Source organism: Camelus ferus, chromosome 6, assembly GCF_009834535.1.
Source record: "Camelus ferus isolate YT-003-E chromosome 6, BCGSAC_Cfer_1.0, whole genome shotgun sequence".
Classification (NCBI taxonomy): Eukaryota; Metazoa; Chordata; class Mammalia; order Artiodactyla; family Camelidae; genus Camelus; species Camelus ferus.
This window is the reverse complement of record NC_045701.1, coordinates 20,750,829-20,769,936: the sequence shown is the minus strand read 5'-3', so window position 1 is coordinate 20,769,936 and position 19,108 is coordinate 20,750,829. Positions and strand designations below refer to the sequence as shown.

The window sequence follows — 19,108 nt, the reverse complement described above, 5'->3', positions numbered from 1 at the left end:
GTGAAGCAGAAGTTATGAGATGAGGCTGAAGCTGTAATGACCCTAGGCAATTAGAAACTGCTTCTTTTGACCAATATCTAATTTGAGCTTGTTTTCTCGTCATCTGCTCCTCTCATTTATAAATAACACATTAAAAAAAAAAGAAAAAAAGACATTAGAGATTTTAGTTAATTAGGAGTTCTGAGAAGTTCTAATGAACTTATCACAAATAAAAAACCCAACCAAACGCATAGAAGTTTAGTGCCAGGAACACTCCCTTTGCCCCTCATACCCAGTGGTAAAACCTGGCAGAGCAGGCCCCCACCATGAGCCCTCCTTCCCCTCAGCCCTTCGGTGCCCCCCCTGCTGCTGGGGCTGCTCGGGCAGTGTTGATACCCCAAACTCAGGCTCTGTTTAGGTCTGACTGGCTAGCCTATTCACTTTCACTGCTCTTTTCTTGATTCAGCATTCACATTCTTCTCAAAACGAAAGCTCAAACTGGAAACTCTAAATGGTTGTAAGAAACTCAGAATACAGCAGGACTGATCCCCAGTTGTTGTGCCATCCTTTTGACCCACCTCAATACAACGCGTCAGTTTTCAGTACCAACACTACAGCTTAGTCACTGCCAAGTCCCCTCATGGTCCTTTATTTTTCTCAAGACTTCTGTTTTATGTCTACTTCGTCGAGGACCATTTCTAGCCTCAACCTATCTAGATTTTAATTCTCGTCTACATTACCTCGCATTTGTGTCATCAAATGTTCCTCTGTCTGGGCAGTCCATTTCTCTAATTTTTCTAAGTTACTTTGCATTTAATTTTGTTCACTTTTGACTTCATAAGTGGCCCTGCCCAACCAGAGGCTAAAATGAACAGGTTTTTAATTCCATCATCTAAATCAAGGATGAAGGTACTACACCCTACTCTGGAGTCAGTCCCTGTGGCTGATGGGTCCCTGATGATGTGCCACCGCCTACCAAGACCGGGTGCCACATTCTCAACTCATTACTAAATTTGAGTCTCACAAGATGGACTCAAATATTTTACTGAGCTCCTGGTATAAATAAAAGAGATCCCCATTTATCTACAAGACATATCACAGATTCTTGAAAACTAATTCTATAGAGGATTGTTTCAATACAAATGTCTCAGGCTTCTTGAGATTGAGGAAACTCTCAACATCCTCATATACCAAAAGTATCAAGGATCTTGGTACTGTTGGGGCAATGTTCAAGGATGAAGGAGCAACATAAAGCAGACATGTTCACCATAACCACACTTTCCATAAGAAACCTGGAGATCCTGCTAAATACCTGTCCAAACTCCTCCTCATTTAGACAAAGCCTGCCTCCCCTCACTCATGGTACAAGAATGGGATTAAAAACATTTGATATGTCCGCAAGGGGGGATACAGGGAATGGAGGGAACTTTCAGGTTTATTAGCTCTCTCACAGGCTCACAGATTTTTAAGGACTTCAACAGTCTGCATCTCATACCAAAGTCAACTTTCTTAGCCATGCTGCACCAGTCAACAACTAAAACAGCTACAGAGCTGCTGTGGGACGTCCTGGTCTAGGAAAGGGCTAGGAGTGGGCTGGAGAGTAAAGACAAGTCCAGCAATACTGTGAAAGCAAAAGAAAACAAGACCACAAACCTTTTGATACCATGACACACATCTTGGCAGAATCCTCAAAGGACTCCCAACCACTTGTGATCAGAGTAAAACCACATTCCTGATTGGGAAACTCCTCACACATCTTATCTCCCACTGCACCTATCTGAACACTGACAGCCTGGGCCTGGCCCACACTTAACATTGAACCCCTATGTGCTACACCTGCTCCCACACCAGAGCCCCTCTAATGATGACTGTTTATGCACCTTCCAGATAGCATCCACCTTACCTCCAAGTCCCTGACTACCCTTCCCACGTCCCCTTACAGATCACCATGTGGCTGGATTTGGTGAGAGATAAATTAGGAAAATCATCCACACCTGAAATGCCAACCATCACAGATCTGCAGTTGTGCTATTTTCTGATAACCATGTTCCCTACCTAATTTGATTCCCTCTTGCAAGCCTGAACAGTCAGAACTGTAACTTGTAGAACATCAATCCACCTGAATGTTAGCCTTCGCAGACACATCTGGATACTGCAGTGCTGGGTGAGGCCCTTACTTTACAGTGTGTATCTGTATCTGCCAGTTTTCTCTCCTAGATCACAGACTCTTTAAACACTTGAAATAATTTTTAACTCTCCCCACTACAGCCTTCACTCAAACCCTAAGTAACAGACAACACAGAAATGCAATGTGTAGATTTAGTTTAAGGTTGAAGAAAGTACAAGAGCTGGAAAGGCCTAGAGGCTGTTTCTCCGAAATCACCCTGGGGACCTTGGGCACGCCACATTCCCAGTCTTATACACAGACCTCAACAGAGTGGACTTTACCACTGATGTGTGTTTTCTCTAGCAGTTGCCCCCAGAACACAGTGGGAAGGATGGCAGAGCATTCAGAAACCTGACTGATGTGGGTGATTAATTGTGGCAAGTGAAATGAACACTAATTCCAAGCCTACCATTATCATGGATTAAAAGCAATTATTTAACCTCTCCAAGCCTGGGTCCTTGTCTGTAAAATGGATGATAAGACCTTTCTCCCATCTGTCTCACAGGATTGTTTTGCAGAACTACTCACTTAAGAGCAATTTTGTGACAATAGTCTATAAACCACAAAGCAGGGTTAAATAAATTTTTCAGGCCGATTCCAGTTGCCACTTGCCCTGCCTCCTCTACAGATGGTTCATAAGGCGAATGGAAAGGAAGTACACATGTACCAGAGCCCCAGGGCTTCTTACCCTCCTCTTCCTCGCTGCTTCCTGTAGGACCGTCTGGCAGTTTGGAGCGGCTGGCCAACTTGTCACTTGTGGTGGCCATGGTGAGGAGAAAGGCATAGCCCAGAAACAAGGTCTTGTTGAGAGGCAGAGGCCCTCTCTGCTCTTCCAGGACAGAGGGTTCACCCATGTTGTCTCCACTCTCACAGGGACTCACGAACTCTCCTGCCCCCATGGCACCTGGGAAGGACAGAGGCACAGGGTACAGACCATTGCCTGGACCCAATGGGATGGCCAGGCGATATCCTGACGACCGTTTTTGAGATATGAACCAAAGGCCACCCCTATGGCCAACCACCTAGGATGAAACTTACAGTGCAGAAAAACTCAGTGTATTTAAATTTTATAGTCATGACAGTGTATGCACTATTTTCATAAGTGAAAATCAACTAGTATTGTTTTTATACAGCCAAACCAAATACTTCTTAGGTCATCTGAAGAAAAGGCGATTTTAATACAAAGAAAGACAGAGTGGAAAATGTCTAGAAATCTTCAGCCCACTTTCTCTGCCCAGTGCTCTGATTTCCCAGGGATATATGATATTTTGAAGCAGCCTTTAAAGCAGTAAGTTCAATTTTTATTATCAAGAAATGTCCCCAGCAGATACTCCCACCCTATCCCTGACTCTCACCAGAACGGTGCATAGAAAACTTAGTAAGAGAGTGTTTTTACATGTTGATGGAGCCGTATCAACTGTCCCGGTTTCTAACACCTGGGGGTAGGTAAGCGAACCAGCCAGTCCAGGATCCCCAGAACACCATGCTAGGCGTGCCCCAATAAATCCTCGAGAAGAAAACAAATACCTGACTTGGAGAAGCTGAATCGTAGGCTCATTAGGAGGCTAAGATGACAGACAGGTCATGCCTCCCTAAAATAAAACCAGCAGCAAGAGAACAGTCTGATGTAGCACATATAAGCCTGGACTTCAAAGTCAGACTGCCTGAGTCTGAATTCTGGACTCCAGTGTCACCTTGGGAAAGTGAGCCAACTTTTCTATGGCTCAGATTCTTCAACTAGAAGATGAATTCTAGACCTACAGCTCCTAGGGACGGCACAAGGCAGCACGTACGCAGCACTTAGTTTCACGCGTCACTTACGCGGAAACACAGCAGAGGCGTTAGACAGACGTGGAGATGGCACAACTCACACAGGGAACAAAAGGAGCTCTGGAGCCAGGGCGACCTAACAACCAATGACCTCCTCAGTCTGCCAGAGAAAGAACGTGCCCTCGGGCAGACACTGCAGACTACCTCTGTGTCTCCAGAATTCACAGTGGCTGGGACTGGGTCACGGTACAGACTCAGTGAACAACAGATGGACAGTTTATAAGAAGCTTGAGGGACTGGAACAGGGTTGTCTGGCGGTTAGCAGGAAGAGGGGACATGCAGGCTGAGGCACCAGCTTTCAGTGGGACTTTTAAGAAAGCCAGAGGGCCCTGAGCACAAGGGAGAGGGGAAAAGAGCTTCAGAGGAAGGTGGCGGTGTCAGGCAAAGGAAGAAGTCTAAGAAAATTTTTACCTATTTTGAATGTGCCTAAAATTCATTCCTTTTCTTCTCCCTCCTAGAAGCTACACAGGAGTCAATGAGTATTTCCAATCAGGACCTGGCTTCCTACCTACCCCACTGGCCTCTGCTGGCACGGAAGAAAGGGCATCCCTAAGCTGTCTGCGTACCCTGTGGGCTTGTGCGGGACCCCAGCTTTGTAGCCTGGACAGAAGGGCCATCTCTCCAGCAGCTGGCCTGCATTCTGCCGTGGTATGAGGGAGAACAAGGCCAAAGGGAGCACTCACCAGGTTTCACAGTGGCAGATTTCCGGCCTCGCTTGGCGGGGGACCGTTCCTCCTCAGAAGTGATAAGTTTTCTTTTGCCTGAAGGCACTCCCATGGAGGCACGAGGGCTTTCTGTGACCTTTCGGGTGGGGGTTGTACTGCTGCTGCTGGAGGCAGTTGGGGTGGCTGGGGAATTGATGTTACTTCGCCGTTTCCGTTTCCCTTCCACCAAATTGTCTACAATAGGGTAAGCCAAAGTCAGGTCAAATCCTAGGTTCTGAGGCCCTGAACTCCAAAATGCTGGGCACAGCCATGTCAGAATCCACCACACCCTTTCCTCCACCTCCCATGGGGGAAGGAAGCCTCTTTTAAGGCCACCATATTTTCTGTCTCAGTCTCTGCCATGACTAAAATGTGTTTGGTCCCTTATAGAACTGGGGGAGCCAGAAAAATCTGAGGACTTATACTATTTGTTCCTGGGAAGAAAACAGAGATACTCAGTGGCTCCAAAAAATGACAGCTCATTACCATCTCATAAACCACACAGGAACGATAAGATTTAAGGAAGCATCACTGATTGCTCTATAAACCACTCCTCCCCAAACAAGCAGGCCAGGGCCCCCGAGGCAATTGGTCAGGAGGCCACGGTCTTACCTAAGCTGATATCCGCTGCCTTGGTGAGGGGCGTCACTGCCTCATACGGGCCAAGGCCATACTGCTCTCTCAGTCTGTTTCCTTGCTCCAAGGACAAGATGACAGCCATTCGTTTATACCACTTCCTTTGGCCTTCTTTTTCAATGCTGTAGTACAGCTCTCCAGACTCCTTCCGATGCCCTTTCACCACTCCTGGTGGAAAAAAACAGAAAAGCAGCTTGCTGCTGTCTGGCTGCTCAGCACCCACTCACAAAGGCTCTGCAGAGCAAGGCCAAGTCAGGGCACCCGAGGAGGTCCGGAATCCTAGCCTCAATCCCAGACTCCGCCGGCACTCAGGGTGTATGCCGGTACTACTCAGGGACTGCAACATGCGGTTTCTCGGCAGAAGGAACCTTTAGTCATAAAATAAAAGCTTCCTAAAGCAGCCTTTACGGGTTGTTAGCAGTTCAAATTGTTTTCGAAGTGAAGTGACACGTGGTTTCTTAATGGTCCTGTTATAACTTAACTACACCTTTGCTTCTTGGTTTTGTTGGAGGCTGGGAGGTAATTCTTGAGTTAAGCTGTGGATGAAAGATGACATCATTCTAAGAGAGACAGCATTTGTCTGTTTAGCAAAACCAAAATAGATACAAAACAAAGAAAGGAAAAAAATAAATCCTGCCTCTCCTGCCTAATCTTCCCTCCCTATTACCTACTTTCCTGCTCTTGTCCTGATTCAGAACCAGAGATAAGGCCTTTAGGTTAGAAGGAACACAATGTGGGGCATAAAAGGAAACTGGGCTAGAACTGAGGAGACCTGAGCCTCAGCCTAATTCTGCTACCACCAAGCTGATTTTGGGCAAAACCCATTTCCAATCCTGTGAAAAGCAGATATGTATGTATGTATGTATATATATTTATATTTATATATATAAATACAACACATATATAATACAAAAACGGCATCAATATGAATACTTTTTCATTCCTATGAACAGAAGGGTCCTTTTGTTCTCTCCCATTGGCCTGTGCTTGAGTGAAGGGACCCAGAGCACACACCAAGGAAATAAAAAGAGAGGAGAAAGCAGGCCTTGGTTCTCTCCTTATCTATGCCACAGAATCACTCTCTTTGCCCTTGCTTATTCATCTCCTGGCTTAAACCTCCATCACCACACTAAAGCAAAAAGACCCCCTCAAGAGCACAAAGAAGCCCAGAGCCAACAGCACACTCCACACCAGTGAGGAAATACCAGAACAGCAGCATTCTGGGGCTGACATTAGCAGAAGCCTCGCTACCTGGGACGCAGAATCCCCTTCCCTTACGCTGTACTTCCCTCCGCAGAGAGCACTGTCTCTCTGTCTTAAGAGAGCCTAATAATGGACCTCCAAGAGAGGCTTCACACTGGGAAAGGAAGAATACATTTGATACTAACCATGTAAGTCACAGGTCATAAAAGATCTCAATCCACATGGAGACTGGTGCCGCACAGGCTACGTGTTGTTCCAAAAAATCCCACAGATAAAGGATGTTTTTAAATGACAAACTCAATGCAGACATGTATCTCCAAATTAATTCACAGAGAAGAGGCAATATATTCAAAGAACTGGCACATGAAACCGTCATAACAAACACAAATCCCTCACCGTCACCAATGCAGGGAGCTGGCTAATTAAAAAAAAAAAGGCACCATTTTCCAAACCAGAGTAAATGCTGGGTATGCAGACATACAAACACAGCACTAACAATTTCTTTCTAAGCAAAAATATCTCAGTATATCTGCCATACTCATCTAGTTAAGGTTCCCATCAAGAGAGGGAGGTAGTTTACAAGTTAGTGGTGAGAGAACAGAGACTAGAAAAGGGAAAAACACTAACTTCAAAATGGAGAGACTTGGCAACCACCACCTTCACCAAGTGATAAAGGTTAATATCAGTGACGCCTTCCAGGTGTCGCACATTCCCCTCCCCCATATAACACGATGAGAAGGGCACGTCACTTCTGCAGCATTCTTTTCAAAAACCCCTAATGCCAACCTGATCAGGAGAAAACATGAGACAAACCCAAACTGAGGAGCATTCTACGAAACACCTGACCAGTACTCCTCAAAACTGTCAAGATCGTGAAAAGGAAGAAAAGATTCAGAAACTGTCACAGATCAGAGATCAAGGGACAAATGAGGATTAAATGCAATACTGTAATCCTGGCTTGGACCCTAGGACAGAAAAAGGAAATGGGAAAAGCTGGTGAAATCCAAAAAAGTCAGGAATTTAGTTAACAGTAATGAGCCAAGGCAGTTTTTTTAGTTTTGACAAGTGTACCATGCTAAAATGTTAACAACAGGGAAAGCTGGAAAGCTGGGTGATGGGCATAAAGGAACTCTCTGTGCTATTAGTACTTTGCAAATTTTCTGTATGTATACAATTATTCCAAAATAAGAATTTTATCCAAAAATAAATCAGCAACAAAGAACAACAACAAAAAAAGCTAGGGGTGAGGGGAACCAGTGTTTAGGGATGAAATTTCAGACTTTAGAGACCCCAGGAAGGTAACCAGGCTGGAGTGAAGGCTGCTGGTATTTTTGACTGGCGAGTGTTTAAGATGGCTGCCCCAGGGCACAGCAAGTCTCAGGTGTACAACACAGTGATTCGGTATTTTTACAGAGTCCATACAGAGTAACAAAACAGACGTGCTTCTTTTATTACCTGCACTGAAATACTCATCCTCCGAGAGGGCGGTCACTTCCGTATCCAGCGGGATGGGGTCACACAGCAGAATGTCTTTGCCCAGCACATCACACTCATACCCATCATCAAAGAGCAATTTATATTTCCCAGCTCCGACATCTCGTGTGATTTTTCCAGAGTAAAAATAGCCGTTGGATGACCACTTGGCTACAACACGGAGCCCGACAAAGCTGTTCCCTGGTGAGGAAGCATCTAAGCCATCAGAAGGGCCGGTAGCAGCCTGGAAAGGAATCTCTGGAGAGTCGCTTCGACGCAAAGCACCAGCACCCATGTCTGCTCGTCTGGTAGAGTCTGGCACTCGGGGCACAATGCGGGTGAAGGATTTATCGTCTGGCGACATGCTGGGTGAAATGTCCTCTATGCCCAAAGGGCCAGGCACAGCTGTTTCCCTAATGAGAGAGAAGAGACAGGAGAAGGCAGCAAGAATAAGCAGACAGGGCTGATCTACCGGCTTCCCCACTCCTCATCCGTGGGTCTCCAGCCCATTCTTCGCTAACCCCATCACAGGCATAAGCCTCGTGTCTTAGCAGCCTCACTCTGATCCCTGCCCACTCCCCAGTCAGTGAGGGCCCCTCTTCTCCCTCCTGACACCCCACACACTCTCTACTCCCCTCTCTTCTCTCTACTCCCTTTTTTTTCTGAAAAGTCACAGACTAAGTGTATCTCACACTACCCGGGTACCTGGTTCCAGTGGTCCGAGAAGGCGGGCGGCCCCTTCGCCCGCGCCCACGAGGTGTGACTGGAGCCTTCCCTCCCTGTCTGATGCCAAGGCCTGCATCACCATCCTCCTCACACACTGGCGTCCCTGTCTGACTGACCCCTTTTCTAGGACTAGAGAATGAAGACAGGTTAGTCTGACAGCACCTGCTACTGGACCCTCTCTTCACAGTCTCCCCTTGGTCCTCAGCCTACATGCCAGGCCAACACGTGCTGAGCCTCCAGGGCAGCAGGAAGCTGGTCCACACACCCACCACCAAAGTACTAGCTGAGGAGCGGGAGTGCAGGATAACAAGTAAAGGGCATCCTCCTATATGCAAGTCTATCCCCTCCTGACAAGCTTCCTACTGCTGCCCTCAAAAACAGCACATCCATTTCTGCCCTGCCTTCTCTTGTACTTCAGGCTCTGGATACCTGTAGAGGAAAACAAAAAGCTAGGGAATGTGTCAAGTTGGGGCCACTACCCCAAACCATCTGTACTCCCAACCAAAACACTCGTAGGCTGCAGCAAATGGTGGGTAGGGGAGGCAGGAGCGTGTGCCAGCATTCCCAAAGTCCCCTCACCTGTTTTCTACATTTTCTCAGAAAGTCTGCCTCCCACAGGGCTCCACCCTCCCTCCCATGAAAACCCAGAATAGGAGAGGAACAAAAGGGGAGGAAGAGGAGCTGATTTCCTAGATGGAGGACAGGGAACTTCCCATTACTCCCCTTTTCCTGTGATATTAAAATGTCAGCAACCCTGCCCCTGCTGTGGCTCTCTCTCCGGAGACCCTGTCTGCACCTCAGTTTTCCTGGGCCTCCTCGGGAGCTGGGCAAGGCAAAATCTGCGGGTTCTGTCCCACTGGTTTTCCCTTTGAGTGGTCCGGCTCCTCTCCCCGAGCTGCCACTGCTGTGCATGGCTGAGAGGCTCGTCCCGCTCGACGTGCGGTGTAAGCTGGATGCCTTGGAGGAGAAGGAGCTGATATCCCCCAGGTCACCTGAAGAGCCCCCAGTCTGTGAAGGGGAAACCTCAGTTTCACACTCCTGACACTCGACAATCGGCTCTTCAGTCTCCTGCAAGGAAGAAATGGATGTGAGAGCTTCAAACAGCCACAGTAACGTAATATGATGGCTGGAAAGTCCTAGAGATGGCAAAAAATTTCACTTCCAAAAGGTGGGAATTAGAAGGGAACTTTCTGGAATAAGGGAAACGTTCAATATTTTGTTTTGAGTAGTAGTTACATGTAACTGTCAAAAGCCACTGAACCCTTAAGACCTGTGCATTCTACTGGGAATACATATCTCAACAAAAAATGAAATAAAGGTAGTACTAGACCGGGAGTTAAATTATCTTTTTACTGGACAAGTTCATAACCTTTGGCTGCAGAAAACCCAGCAAAGATGCCAACCCAGAGAACAGAGGTCATTCCCTGTCTAAGAGAAGACTGGTAAGGAAGTAGGTAGGTTAGAGGAGGAAAATGAGTGGTTAGAAGCCCTCCTGGGTACAGGATTATGCAGTGGGTAGCCTTACATGCTTTCTGAAATTACATACTTTATATTACTTTTCAATATGTGCTCCAGGAAATAGAAAATTATCAGCAAAAAGAGCTATATAATGCTTTTACTGTTTAGAAAAATGAAGACCAAAAAGGTAATAATCAAAATACACGAATTTCCTGCATCTACAGAGGACAGGAATGTCAAACTGCCTTTATCTCACTCACATGCCTACTCTGATGGATTGGTAATGGTTGCCTGGAGCCAGTTTTAAGCAGCCTCTGAGGCTATTTCCTAGGTTTAGTGAGGAAAGGTTCCAGGACCAATCAGCAGTGTCCTCTATGGGCACAGGACTGAGAAACTACAGTGCTGCACATCTGCCCTCCTCCCCTAGACTGTTCACAATTATCGTGCTAATTTTCAGAGAAAATACGGTGAAGCATACAATAGACTCTTCCTTCAGAGAGTTTACAGTCTCTCTGTGAGACAGCATGCAATGCACACAGACATTTAAATAATGCTGTAAGATGATTAAATGATTATTTCTGACCACGCCCTTCTTGAAAATTTCTCCTCCTCTAGAATTTATAAAGTTACTTTCTTTTCCTTTCATTCTACGTCTTTAGCTACTTCTATTTGCACTTGTTTTCTGGTTCCTGCCTATTCCTTTTAAGTTACTATTTCCCGGGGCTCTGTTCTCATTCCTTTCCTCTCTTCCATACTTTTCCTGGCCAGTCCTACCGGACTTATCCCTGCCAGTCTACCAACAATACAATGCTGACTCAGCTCCCAACTCCCGGACACAAATGCCTACTAAACTCTTCCCCCTGGATATACCAGGGACACCTGTAATTTAACCCATCCAAAACTCAATCTGTCATCTCTCCATTTCCTTGCCTTCGCTGAATGAATCCTGGGCATCCCCAGTGCTTCTCACATCCCTGCAGCTCTCTGTAGCAGTGTCTGGTTTTTCTCAAGCAAACCTCAATTCATGAGTTTGGAGATGAGACGCTTCCTTGCTCCCCACAGCCACTAACAGACCATTTCTATCTCCCCACCTCTTACTCCTACCAAACCACTACTTCCATTCTGTTAAACTCTCTCCTCCCCTCCCTGTCACTCACCAACAGCCTCCCAATCACTCATGCTCACGCATGAACACATTATACTCCTGGTTCACAGCCTCCTTCCCCTCCCCGATCCCTACTTCTATCATCATTTTCTGAGGCTAACATCCATCAGATGACCCATCCAGCAATCCTCTTTACCTCTTTACCACCATTAACCTTTTCCTCTACCTCAGCCATCTACTATCAGGGTCATTACCAGAAACTGTACCACCTCCAAAAATCTCGATCACAAACACACCATTCTCCAATCACCATCTCCTATCACCCAACGTGCCTGCGCTAGCTGGATCCGAGTCAGCATAATCTGCCAAGGTCACTTGACTAGAGCAGGTTTTGTGAGCCCAGAACTTAAGTCAGTCCCTTCTGGACATGGCAAACATGCAGAGGCAAGACCTGCCTAGAGGGCTGGGATTCCAGGCTGTGTCTCAGTCGGAGAGTAGGCCCAAAGGGCAGTACCCACGTACACCTGCCTTTGCCACTGTTCAGGAGTAGAGGCCTTGTTCTTATAATGACCTAGACCCAGGCTCCAAGTGGGCCTGCTATAATCTTTCTAATGTGTTTGCTTATTTTTCCCCTGTGTGTCCCTCCTACTAGACAAAAAGAGGCCACATTAAGACAGAGATAGTAACCATCTTCCTTCCTGGCTATATTCCCGTAATAGCACAGCACCCGCCACAAAAGATGCCCTCAGTAAATATTTACTGAATGAAGGATCTTCTCTCTCAAACCAGTGTCCTATTTGTATTCTCTATCTCAGTAACCAGTGCCACCATCTATCCAGCTGCCCAGGCAAAAAGCCCAGGCATCACATTAGCTACCTCCCTCTCCCACAATCCCCACTCTCAGGCATTGACCACAGCCTATCAATTTCACCTTCTATGTATTTCTTACATCTACTTCTCTCCTCTCAGTCCTTACTGCCATGGTCCTAACTTGACACTCATTACCTCTTGTCTGAGCCATGCCTTCAATCTCTCCCACTCCAATCAGTTGCTACACTGCTGCTAACCGGAACTTTCCAACATGCAAATCTGAGTGTGTCGTCCCTTTCCCCAAAATTCTTTAAAGGCTCTTTCTCCATCACACAAAAGATAAAAATCTAAACTCTCTTCTGTGATATACCAAGCCCTTATGCTCTGGGCCCTTACTAACCTAAACAGCATCCTCTCACTATTCGATACCCCACTGTTCTCACCATATGCTAAATATTCAGTAAGCATGCCATGCTGCCTATGTATTTACATACCTTTTCATTCGGCCTGCAGTGTCTTTCTCCCCACCCCCTCAACGTTACCTGCCACACCCTTGAGTACTAGATCCTCTATGAAGCCTTTTAGCCACCTCCAAGTAGGCTAGCAGGCTCTGTTCCCTCTTTCTAACACACCTTTCCACACACCACTATAGCAACCACAAGTTCCGGGTTTGCTGCACATCAAGTGAACCATAAAATGGCTCCCAGATATTAACATATGTACAGAGCAAGAATTGCCAGATCTTTAATTCTAGAAAATCTCTCTAACTTCAGCCAGTATTAGATCTAAACAAAGTCAGCATATAACATCATCCACTGTAACAGTCAATGAGCACCAGTAACATGCTGACACTGGGAATGAGTTCACAATGAAGCCTACTAAGAAATAAAGGTACACCTCCTACCAACAGGTCCATAACCACACACAGGAGGAGACCAAGAAAGAATACAGTGAGTAAAAAATGGTAGCATGTGAGGAAACAGTGGGAAACTGTAAGAAAATGCAGCTCTTATACACGAGAGAGATTTCTCTGTTCTTTATAGGAACGGAAAGCATGATGGGACTGGCTAAATCAGCAATTAAAGGTCTCTGCCATGGCTGGCAGAGACAAAGAATTCAGGGCCCTAACACAGTTCTTATATCTTTCTAATAAAAGAATGAAGGAAAACAAAGTGTTAGTAGCTAGTTGCATAGGGAAGGGGGGTGGAAGTAGAGAGCCAGGGTCATTTTTCTATTCAAAGAAATCTGCCACAGAGACCGAAAGTATGTATTACCTCAGTTACTTTTCTTTCTACTTCTGTTCCGTCCACATAATACACGTCTGTGATGACACGAGTGACAAGTGTGCGCACCTCACGAATTGTTCTCATGTGGCGATGCAAGACGTGGCCATGTGGGGGCTGAGGAATATCAAATTCTTCCTCTCCCTATGATGGAAAATACAGAACACAAGTATGGGTCTCACTGCAAACTGGCAGAATCACAAATCAACCTCTTCATGATGAGCACTGTTCAGAGGTTCCACAAAGCTAATGTGATGGAATTTTCCAGCCGCTTTGTTTCTAGGCACCTAGAGGTAACACTAGGGATGCACCAGTTGTATAGCCAGAGGCTAGAAAGAGTTTGTATCAGCATCACCTAAAAACAATCTATTTCTGTCTAAATCAAAATCATATCAAGTATGTATTGTATGAAGTATATTTAAGAGAAACTTTGCCCCCTTAAAAGCACATTATTTTTAGATTGCAATCCTTCTGATTCGTTGCTGACTTGTCAATCAGCATACAAGGAAGGCATTCTTTAGAACTTTATATAAACCACAATGACATCTGTTAATCTCACTGCAGTCTGTTTTCTCCTGTATCAGTAAGTGAAAACTACAGTTTATTTATACCTGGAACAAGATATACTGATTTCTCCTAGAATTAAATATGAAGTATTTAATCTACTCCAAATAAAGATGATAACTAAAGAGTTGAGATAATGTCCAGAAAGAGAAAACATCAGCAAATTGGGATTTTTGTATCTAGTTGTACAATAAGGAATAATCAGTCATGGAGTTTAAAGAAGACCCAAATATTTTTATGACAAGTCTTATATACATGTTTTCTCATAACACCTGTATCACATTTATCCACATCCACGCCTCCACCTTCTACCCCACTGGCTCTGTAATTTTGACAGAAAATGCATATTTTTTTCTCCCACTTTATTTCCCCTATGGTAGACCTGGTTTTACTTTAAGTCAGTGTCAATGTATCCAAGTCTTTCAAAAGAGTTCTATGTACCACTGCAATAATGATGAGGCAGGTTTTTTCCTTAACAATGTGGTAGTAATTTGCCTAAAGTTTTTAATAATTTATCTGAGTAATTCCCACTTCAAGTTAAGGGTGAAACATCTACCAAAATGAAGATATGTAAATTATGTGCATAACTATAAATAAAATCAAATGCATGGAAACTTATTCAACTAATTCCTTGAAATACTTCTAACAGAGTGCATTAGGCCCTAGACCACAGGGGTCAAAAAGATTTCAGTGCTTTATACATCCCTGAAATGCAGCCAAAAGCCTCCCTCCATTCTTCCATTACAACAGCCAGGCAAATGATCCCTTCAGGAGGAATACTTAAACACACATGTCTGATAGAACGAGAAAGGAGAGAAGGGAAAGGGGACAAACCCAAAGAAAGTTTACGTTCACTCTCTCCAAACAGTCTTCTGAAAAGAGATTTCTGTAAAGATAAGTAATTTGAGGATCTTGTCATAATTAAGGGAAAATAGAAAGAAAATAAAACCACACTTTCACTTCATAGAAAACCTGGCTCCAGGCCCACTGGACACATAAATGAAAACGTAAGGAATGTCAAAAGGTAGGCTGCCTGAGCTGTTCTCTGCGTTGTGGCCTTGAGTCCTGCCCAGGCTGCCGGGGTTAAAAGAGCACTGACATGTGGAAAACCCCCATACAGCCTTCCTCATCTTCCAACCACCCTCCAAAAGATGGCACACAAATCCCAATTTGTTATTGTACCTGCCGTCTGTATTTTTTTTTATTGTGGTAAAATATACTTAACATAAAATTTACTATTTTAACCATTTTTAAGTATCTTGTTTGTGGCATTATGTACATTCACACTGTTGTACAAACATCACTGTATCCACCTCCTGGACTTTTTCATCCTTCCCAATGGAAACTCTGTACCTATTCACCGTCTTTATTTTTCTAGCACTTCCCATTTCTTAGCAGGAGCACCTCGCTCTTAAATGTGTTGCTTCACTCTGTCTGCCCCAGCAGGAGCACAGCACAGCAGTATTTAAAACAATAACAATCAATAGGTGAAAGCAGCAGCCACTGCATACAGAGCAATTTACCAGCGCCAGGCCCAGGGCTGAGGGCTCCGCATGCCTTCTCTCATTTAATTGTCACGATATCCAGATGAGGTCTGACTCCAAGGCCTGGGCCTTAACCACTTTGGCTCACTGGCTCCTATCATCATGATGAGACAGGAGCAGGGGTCATTTCCCTATTTTACAGAGGGGGAATACGTGAAAGTAAAGGAAAATAAAATCTAGTGACACCCATATGACTGCTATCTTTACGATCAAGTTTAACTCTTTTAATAAAGGCAGAAAATCCAAATTATTATGTGGCTGAATGCAAACACTTTAAAGATCTCAGAGACTGTGTAACTCTAATGGGCTGACATAAATAGAATTTTTGGAGTTCCTAGAGAGGCATGGAAACAGAACAAGACTACAAAAGCTATTTAAAAAATAGCAAAGCAACGTAGCATAATGAAAAGAATACCGATTCTGAAGTCAGATATGCTGAGTTCAAATTCCAGTTCTGCCACCTACTGATGGCAAAATCTTGGGCAAGTTACTTAACCTCTCTTCAGCTTGTTTTCTTTACCTGTGAAATGGGAATAACACCACCAACCTCATGGGTTGTCTTGAGCACAATGCTGATATACTGTAGGTGGTCAATAAATAGAAACTATATTATTTTATTTTTATAAAACAAACAATTTAGACCATTCAAATGAGAGGCACATCACTAGTGAAGCTTTCCTAGGCAGATCCCAAGTGAAGATGACCCACCAGAGCAACTGAGAAGGCAATTTACCACCATAATTACTAATTTCCAAATTTTCCCTGCCATGGAACCCACTGCCATCTGATAAAATTTTATGAACTTCCTCTTATTAACATGTACATTACTACCACCACTTCTCACCTAAGCAATTTCTCCTAGTGTCTACGCTGCCTTACTCTATTCCCAAGAACCTGTTTTCTTCTAGTCTCACTTCCATCGGCCCCAATCTTTTTCCTTTCCCTCCCACATAACATCTAGTCTTAGCCTCCTTCTGCAGCCCCTGGGCACTGGGGGACTCTCCCTGTTACTGTTCCCTGTTTCAGTTCTGTGATGCACTAGCCTTCATGCTTCTTTACTCCTTCCTCCTTCATTTTCTACTCTCTTCATTCCTGAGAACCAGGGTGAAATAGACTTGGGGGAGAAGCAGTTAGCTCTGATGGTTATAAAGGAGGATGAAAAATGACGGCAGAAGGAAAAGATTAAATATAGAAAAGTATTATAGGACCCAGACTATATTTCTGGCTTTCTCTTCCATAAAAGACCTACCTGACAAATTCTGGCACTACTCCAACTTCCCTCAAAGACTACCTATTGGCTATAGCTACCCATAATTTTCACTACCCTATCTCTATCCTGGACCACTTGTCTTTCTCTTTCAACCACTACTCTGTATAAAACTGTTAGGAATTATCATTAAGTAGAAGTACCACAACTGAAATTCTCTGAGACTCCAGAGAGTTGAAAATAGGACCCCTGAGGTACCCTATATGTCCTCTCACCTGGCTCTGGAGCGACTCTGTATCATCCCCAGGAGCACTGCCTGGTTTCTCACCACTGCCCCTCTCAGTCTGAACTGTGGCATCTTGTCTTCCAGAGTTCTGGTCCACTGTATTGGTCCCCTGTTCACACACATTCTTTACGGTCTGAGTTGCTGCTGAGACGGTTTCTGGAACCCACAGGGAATGCTCCATGGTCTGGATTCCTATGTTATTTTGGGTGGGCCTTTCAATCAAGGCCTTTCTAGGCTTTTCCTGATTGGTATTCTGTCCTTCTTTCTGGCCTTCTGGCGTATCTGTCTCCATTGCTTCCCCTTGAGGACTGGCTGGCTCCTGTGTGGCCATCTGCTGGGAGGCAGGAGAAGCAGGGACTTTGACAGGACTACTGGGCTTCATAGGCTGTTGACTTTGCCTGGTCCTTTGGTCATCTTCCAATTTTCCCTTCTCTTCTTCATCTTGAGTACTTGGAAAATGGAGCATGTTCCCCCTGAAAATCAACCACATAAAGAAACCACATCAAGTAAGCAAGTGTGTGTGAGTGTGTGAGTGTGTGTGTGTGAGTGTGAGTGAGTGAGTGAGTGAGTGAGTGTGTGTGTGTGTGTGTGTGTGTGTGTGTGTGTGTGTGTGCTGGCAAGGAGGAACCATAATTTGACAAGTTGAGAAACGTGGGGAAGGGAGAAAATAAGGTGACCAAGCATATTACCTTCTAAGGTTTCTCATCATAATTTCACTCCCATGAAAAAATGCTACATAGGACTATTCCATCATGATGATAAACAGGCATAAAATTTTTTCTCATCATTAGCTAAGAACTCTGAAACTTGACCCAGGAAAATAAAGTAAACAAAAGATATAAAACCATTGCTGAAGTCACAGACAATGAAGGCAACTTAGGGACCTACTTCAAAATCAATTAGATCAAGATGTCTCATTTGACTTTATGAATGGTTCTAACATTCCTTAAATGACTCCAGCATTCCAGATACTGTTCATGTATACCCCTTGACTAGTAAGTTTAGGAAAAGAAACCTGATCTATAAAGAAAAGAGTGGTGAGATTCTAGCTTTGCTAGCTATCCTGGCATTATCTACAACTAACTTTCAGAATGACCTGGTTCCTCAAATACAGTTCAAAATATTTCTTTTTATTAGCCTTCCCTTTGGTTATCAGTGAGTTACTCATATATCCCACAAGCATTTGATGAATGTCTCCTACAAACCAGATATCATGAAGCCCTGAAGTGCCTAGGAGCTTTCTGACATGTCCTTAACACTACACCAGAATAAATATGCCCAGATTAACTCCAAGTGGGCAAGTTACACAGAAACTTAACATTCATGTCTTATTTATCTCTATACTTTAAAACACCTGACACAGGGCTTAATATAAAATAAGTGCTTAATAAATTTACTCTGAACAAAAGAATACTCCTCAATCAATTAACTGCAAAAATCTACTCTGAGATTAAATAAACTAATTGTTTAATTGTGTTCATGTAGAAAATGCCCATAACTTCTAACTTTTTAGTAAATTGTAACTTCAGTGAGTCACTGTACTGTAAACAACAAACTAATGCATTTTTAGGTTGCATTAAACATATAACAGCCAGAATAAAGATAAAAAGAATCCATTCTGAACTGACGATGGAAGACATCTGGAATGTTTCAGATTGACATTTTCTTACAAGGCATAAACTGAGATACATTCAGAAGATAAGATTCAGGTTGATAAAGGGTCTGTAAATGTCTGGCCAGAGAAAAGACGGAGCTAGTCATCTAGACAGAGAAAACAGTCTCCAACTTGGAAGGAGCTCTTACCCTTAGAAGTTGGACTAATCTGGATAGACAAAAAAAGGGAAGAATGAAGAGCTCTTTAGGGCTTGCTCTGCTCTGGATCTTGGGGAAGAAAGAGAAAAGGAGAAGTTTCTGAGGTTACTACCTTATGCAGCTCAGCTTACCAAAACAGGAGAGCAAAGCAGGATTTAGAAGAGAGTTCTAATACGAAAATTAACACATGTATATTCATGTATGACTGAAGAATTGTGCTGTACACCAGAAATTGACACATTGTAAACTGACTATACTTCAATAAAAAAAAAATAGAAGAGAGTTCTAGCCTAAAAGAGCCTAGTATACATTTGGTTATTA

The 19,108-nt window shown here is 44.2% G+C and overlaps 1 protein-coding gene across 8 annotated transcripts in view; it reads right to left on the bottom strand.

The window, feature by feature from the left end:
• The window catches only part of TP53BP1 (tumor protein p53 binding protein 1), an 81,546-nt gene that overhangs the window by 2,904 nt on the left and 59,534 nt on the right, over positions 1-19,108 (bottom strand). For 7 of the 8 annotated variants that reach the window (XM_032481343.1, XM_032481345.1, XM_032481344.1 and 4 more), the window contains 8 exons: positions 16,965-17,448; positions 13,366-13,518; positions 9,515-9,786; positions 8,698-8,847; positions 7,975-8,405; positions 5,293-5,484; positions 4,660-4,875; positions 2,835-3,050 (listed from right to left, as the gene is read on the bottom strand). In XM_032481343.1, coding sequence (XP_032337234.1) covers positions 2,835-3,050; positions 4,660-4,875; positions 5,293-5,484; positions 7,975-8,405; positions 8,698-8,847; positions 9,515-9,786; positions 13,366-13,518; positions 16,965-17,448 — 2,114 coding nt within the window. The remainder of the gene's footprint in view (positions 1-2,834; positions 3,051-4,659; positions 4,876-5,292; positions 5,485-7,974; positions 8,406-8,697; positions 8,848-9,514; positions 9,787-13,365; positions 13,519-16,964; positions 17,449-19,108) is intronic. The other variant, XM_032481347.1, reaches the window with a different exon arrangement.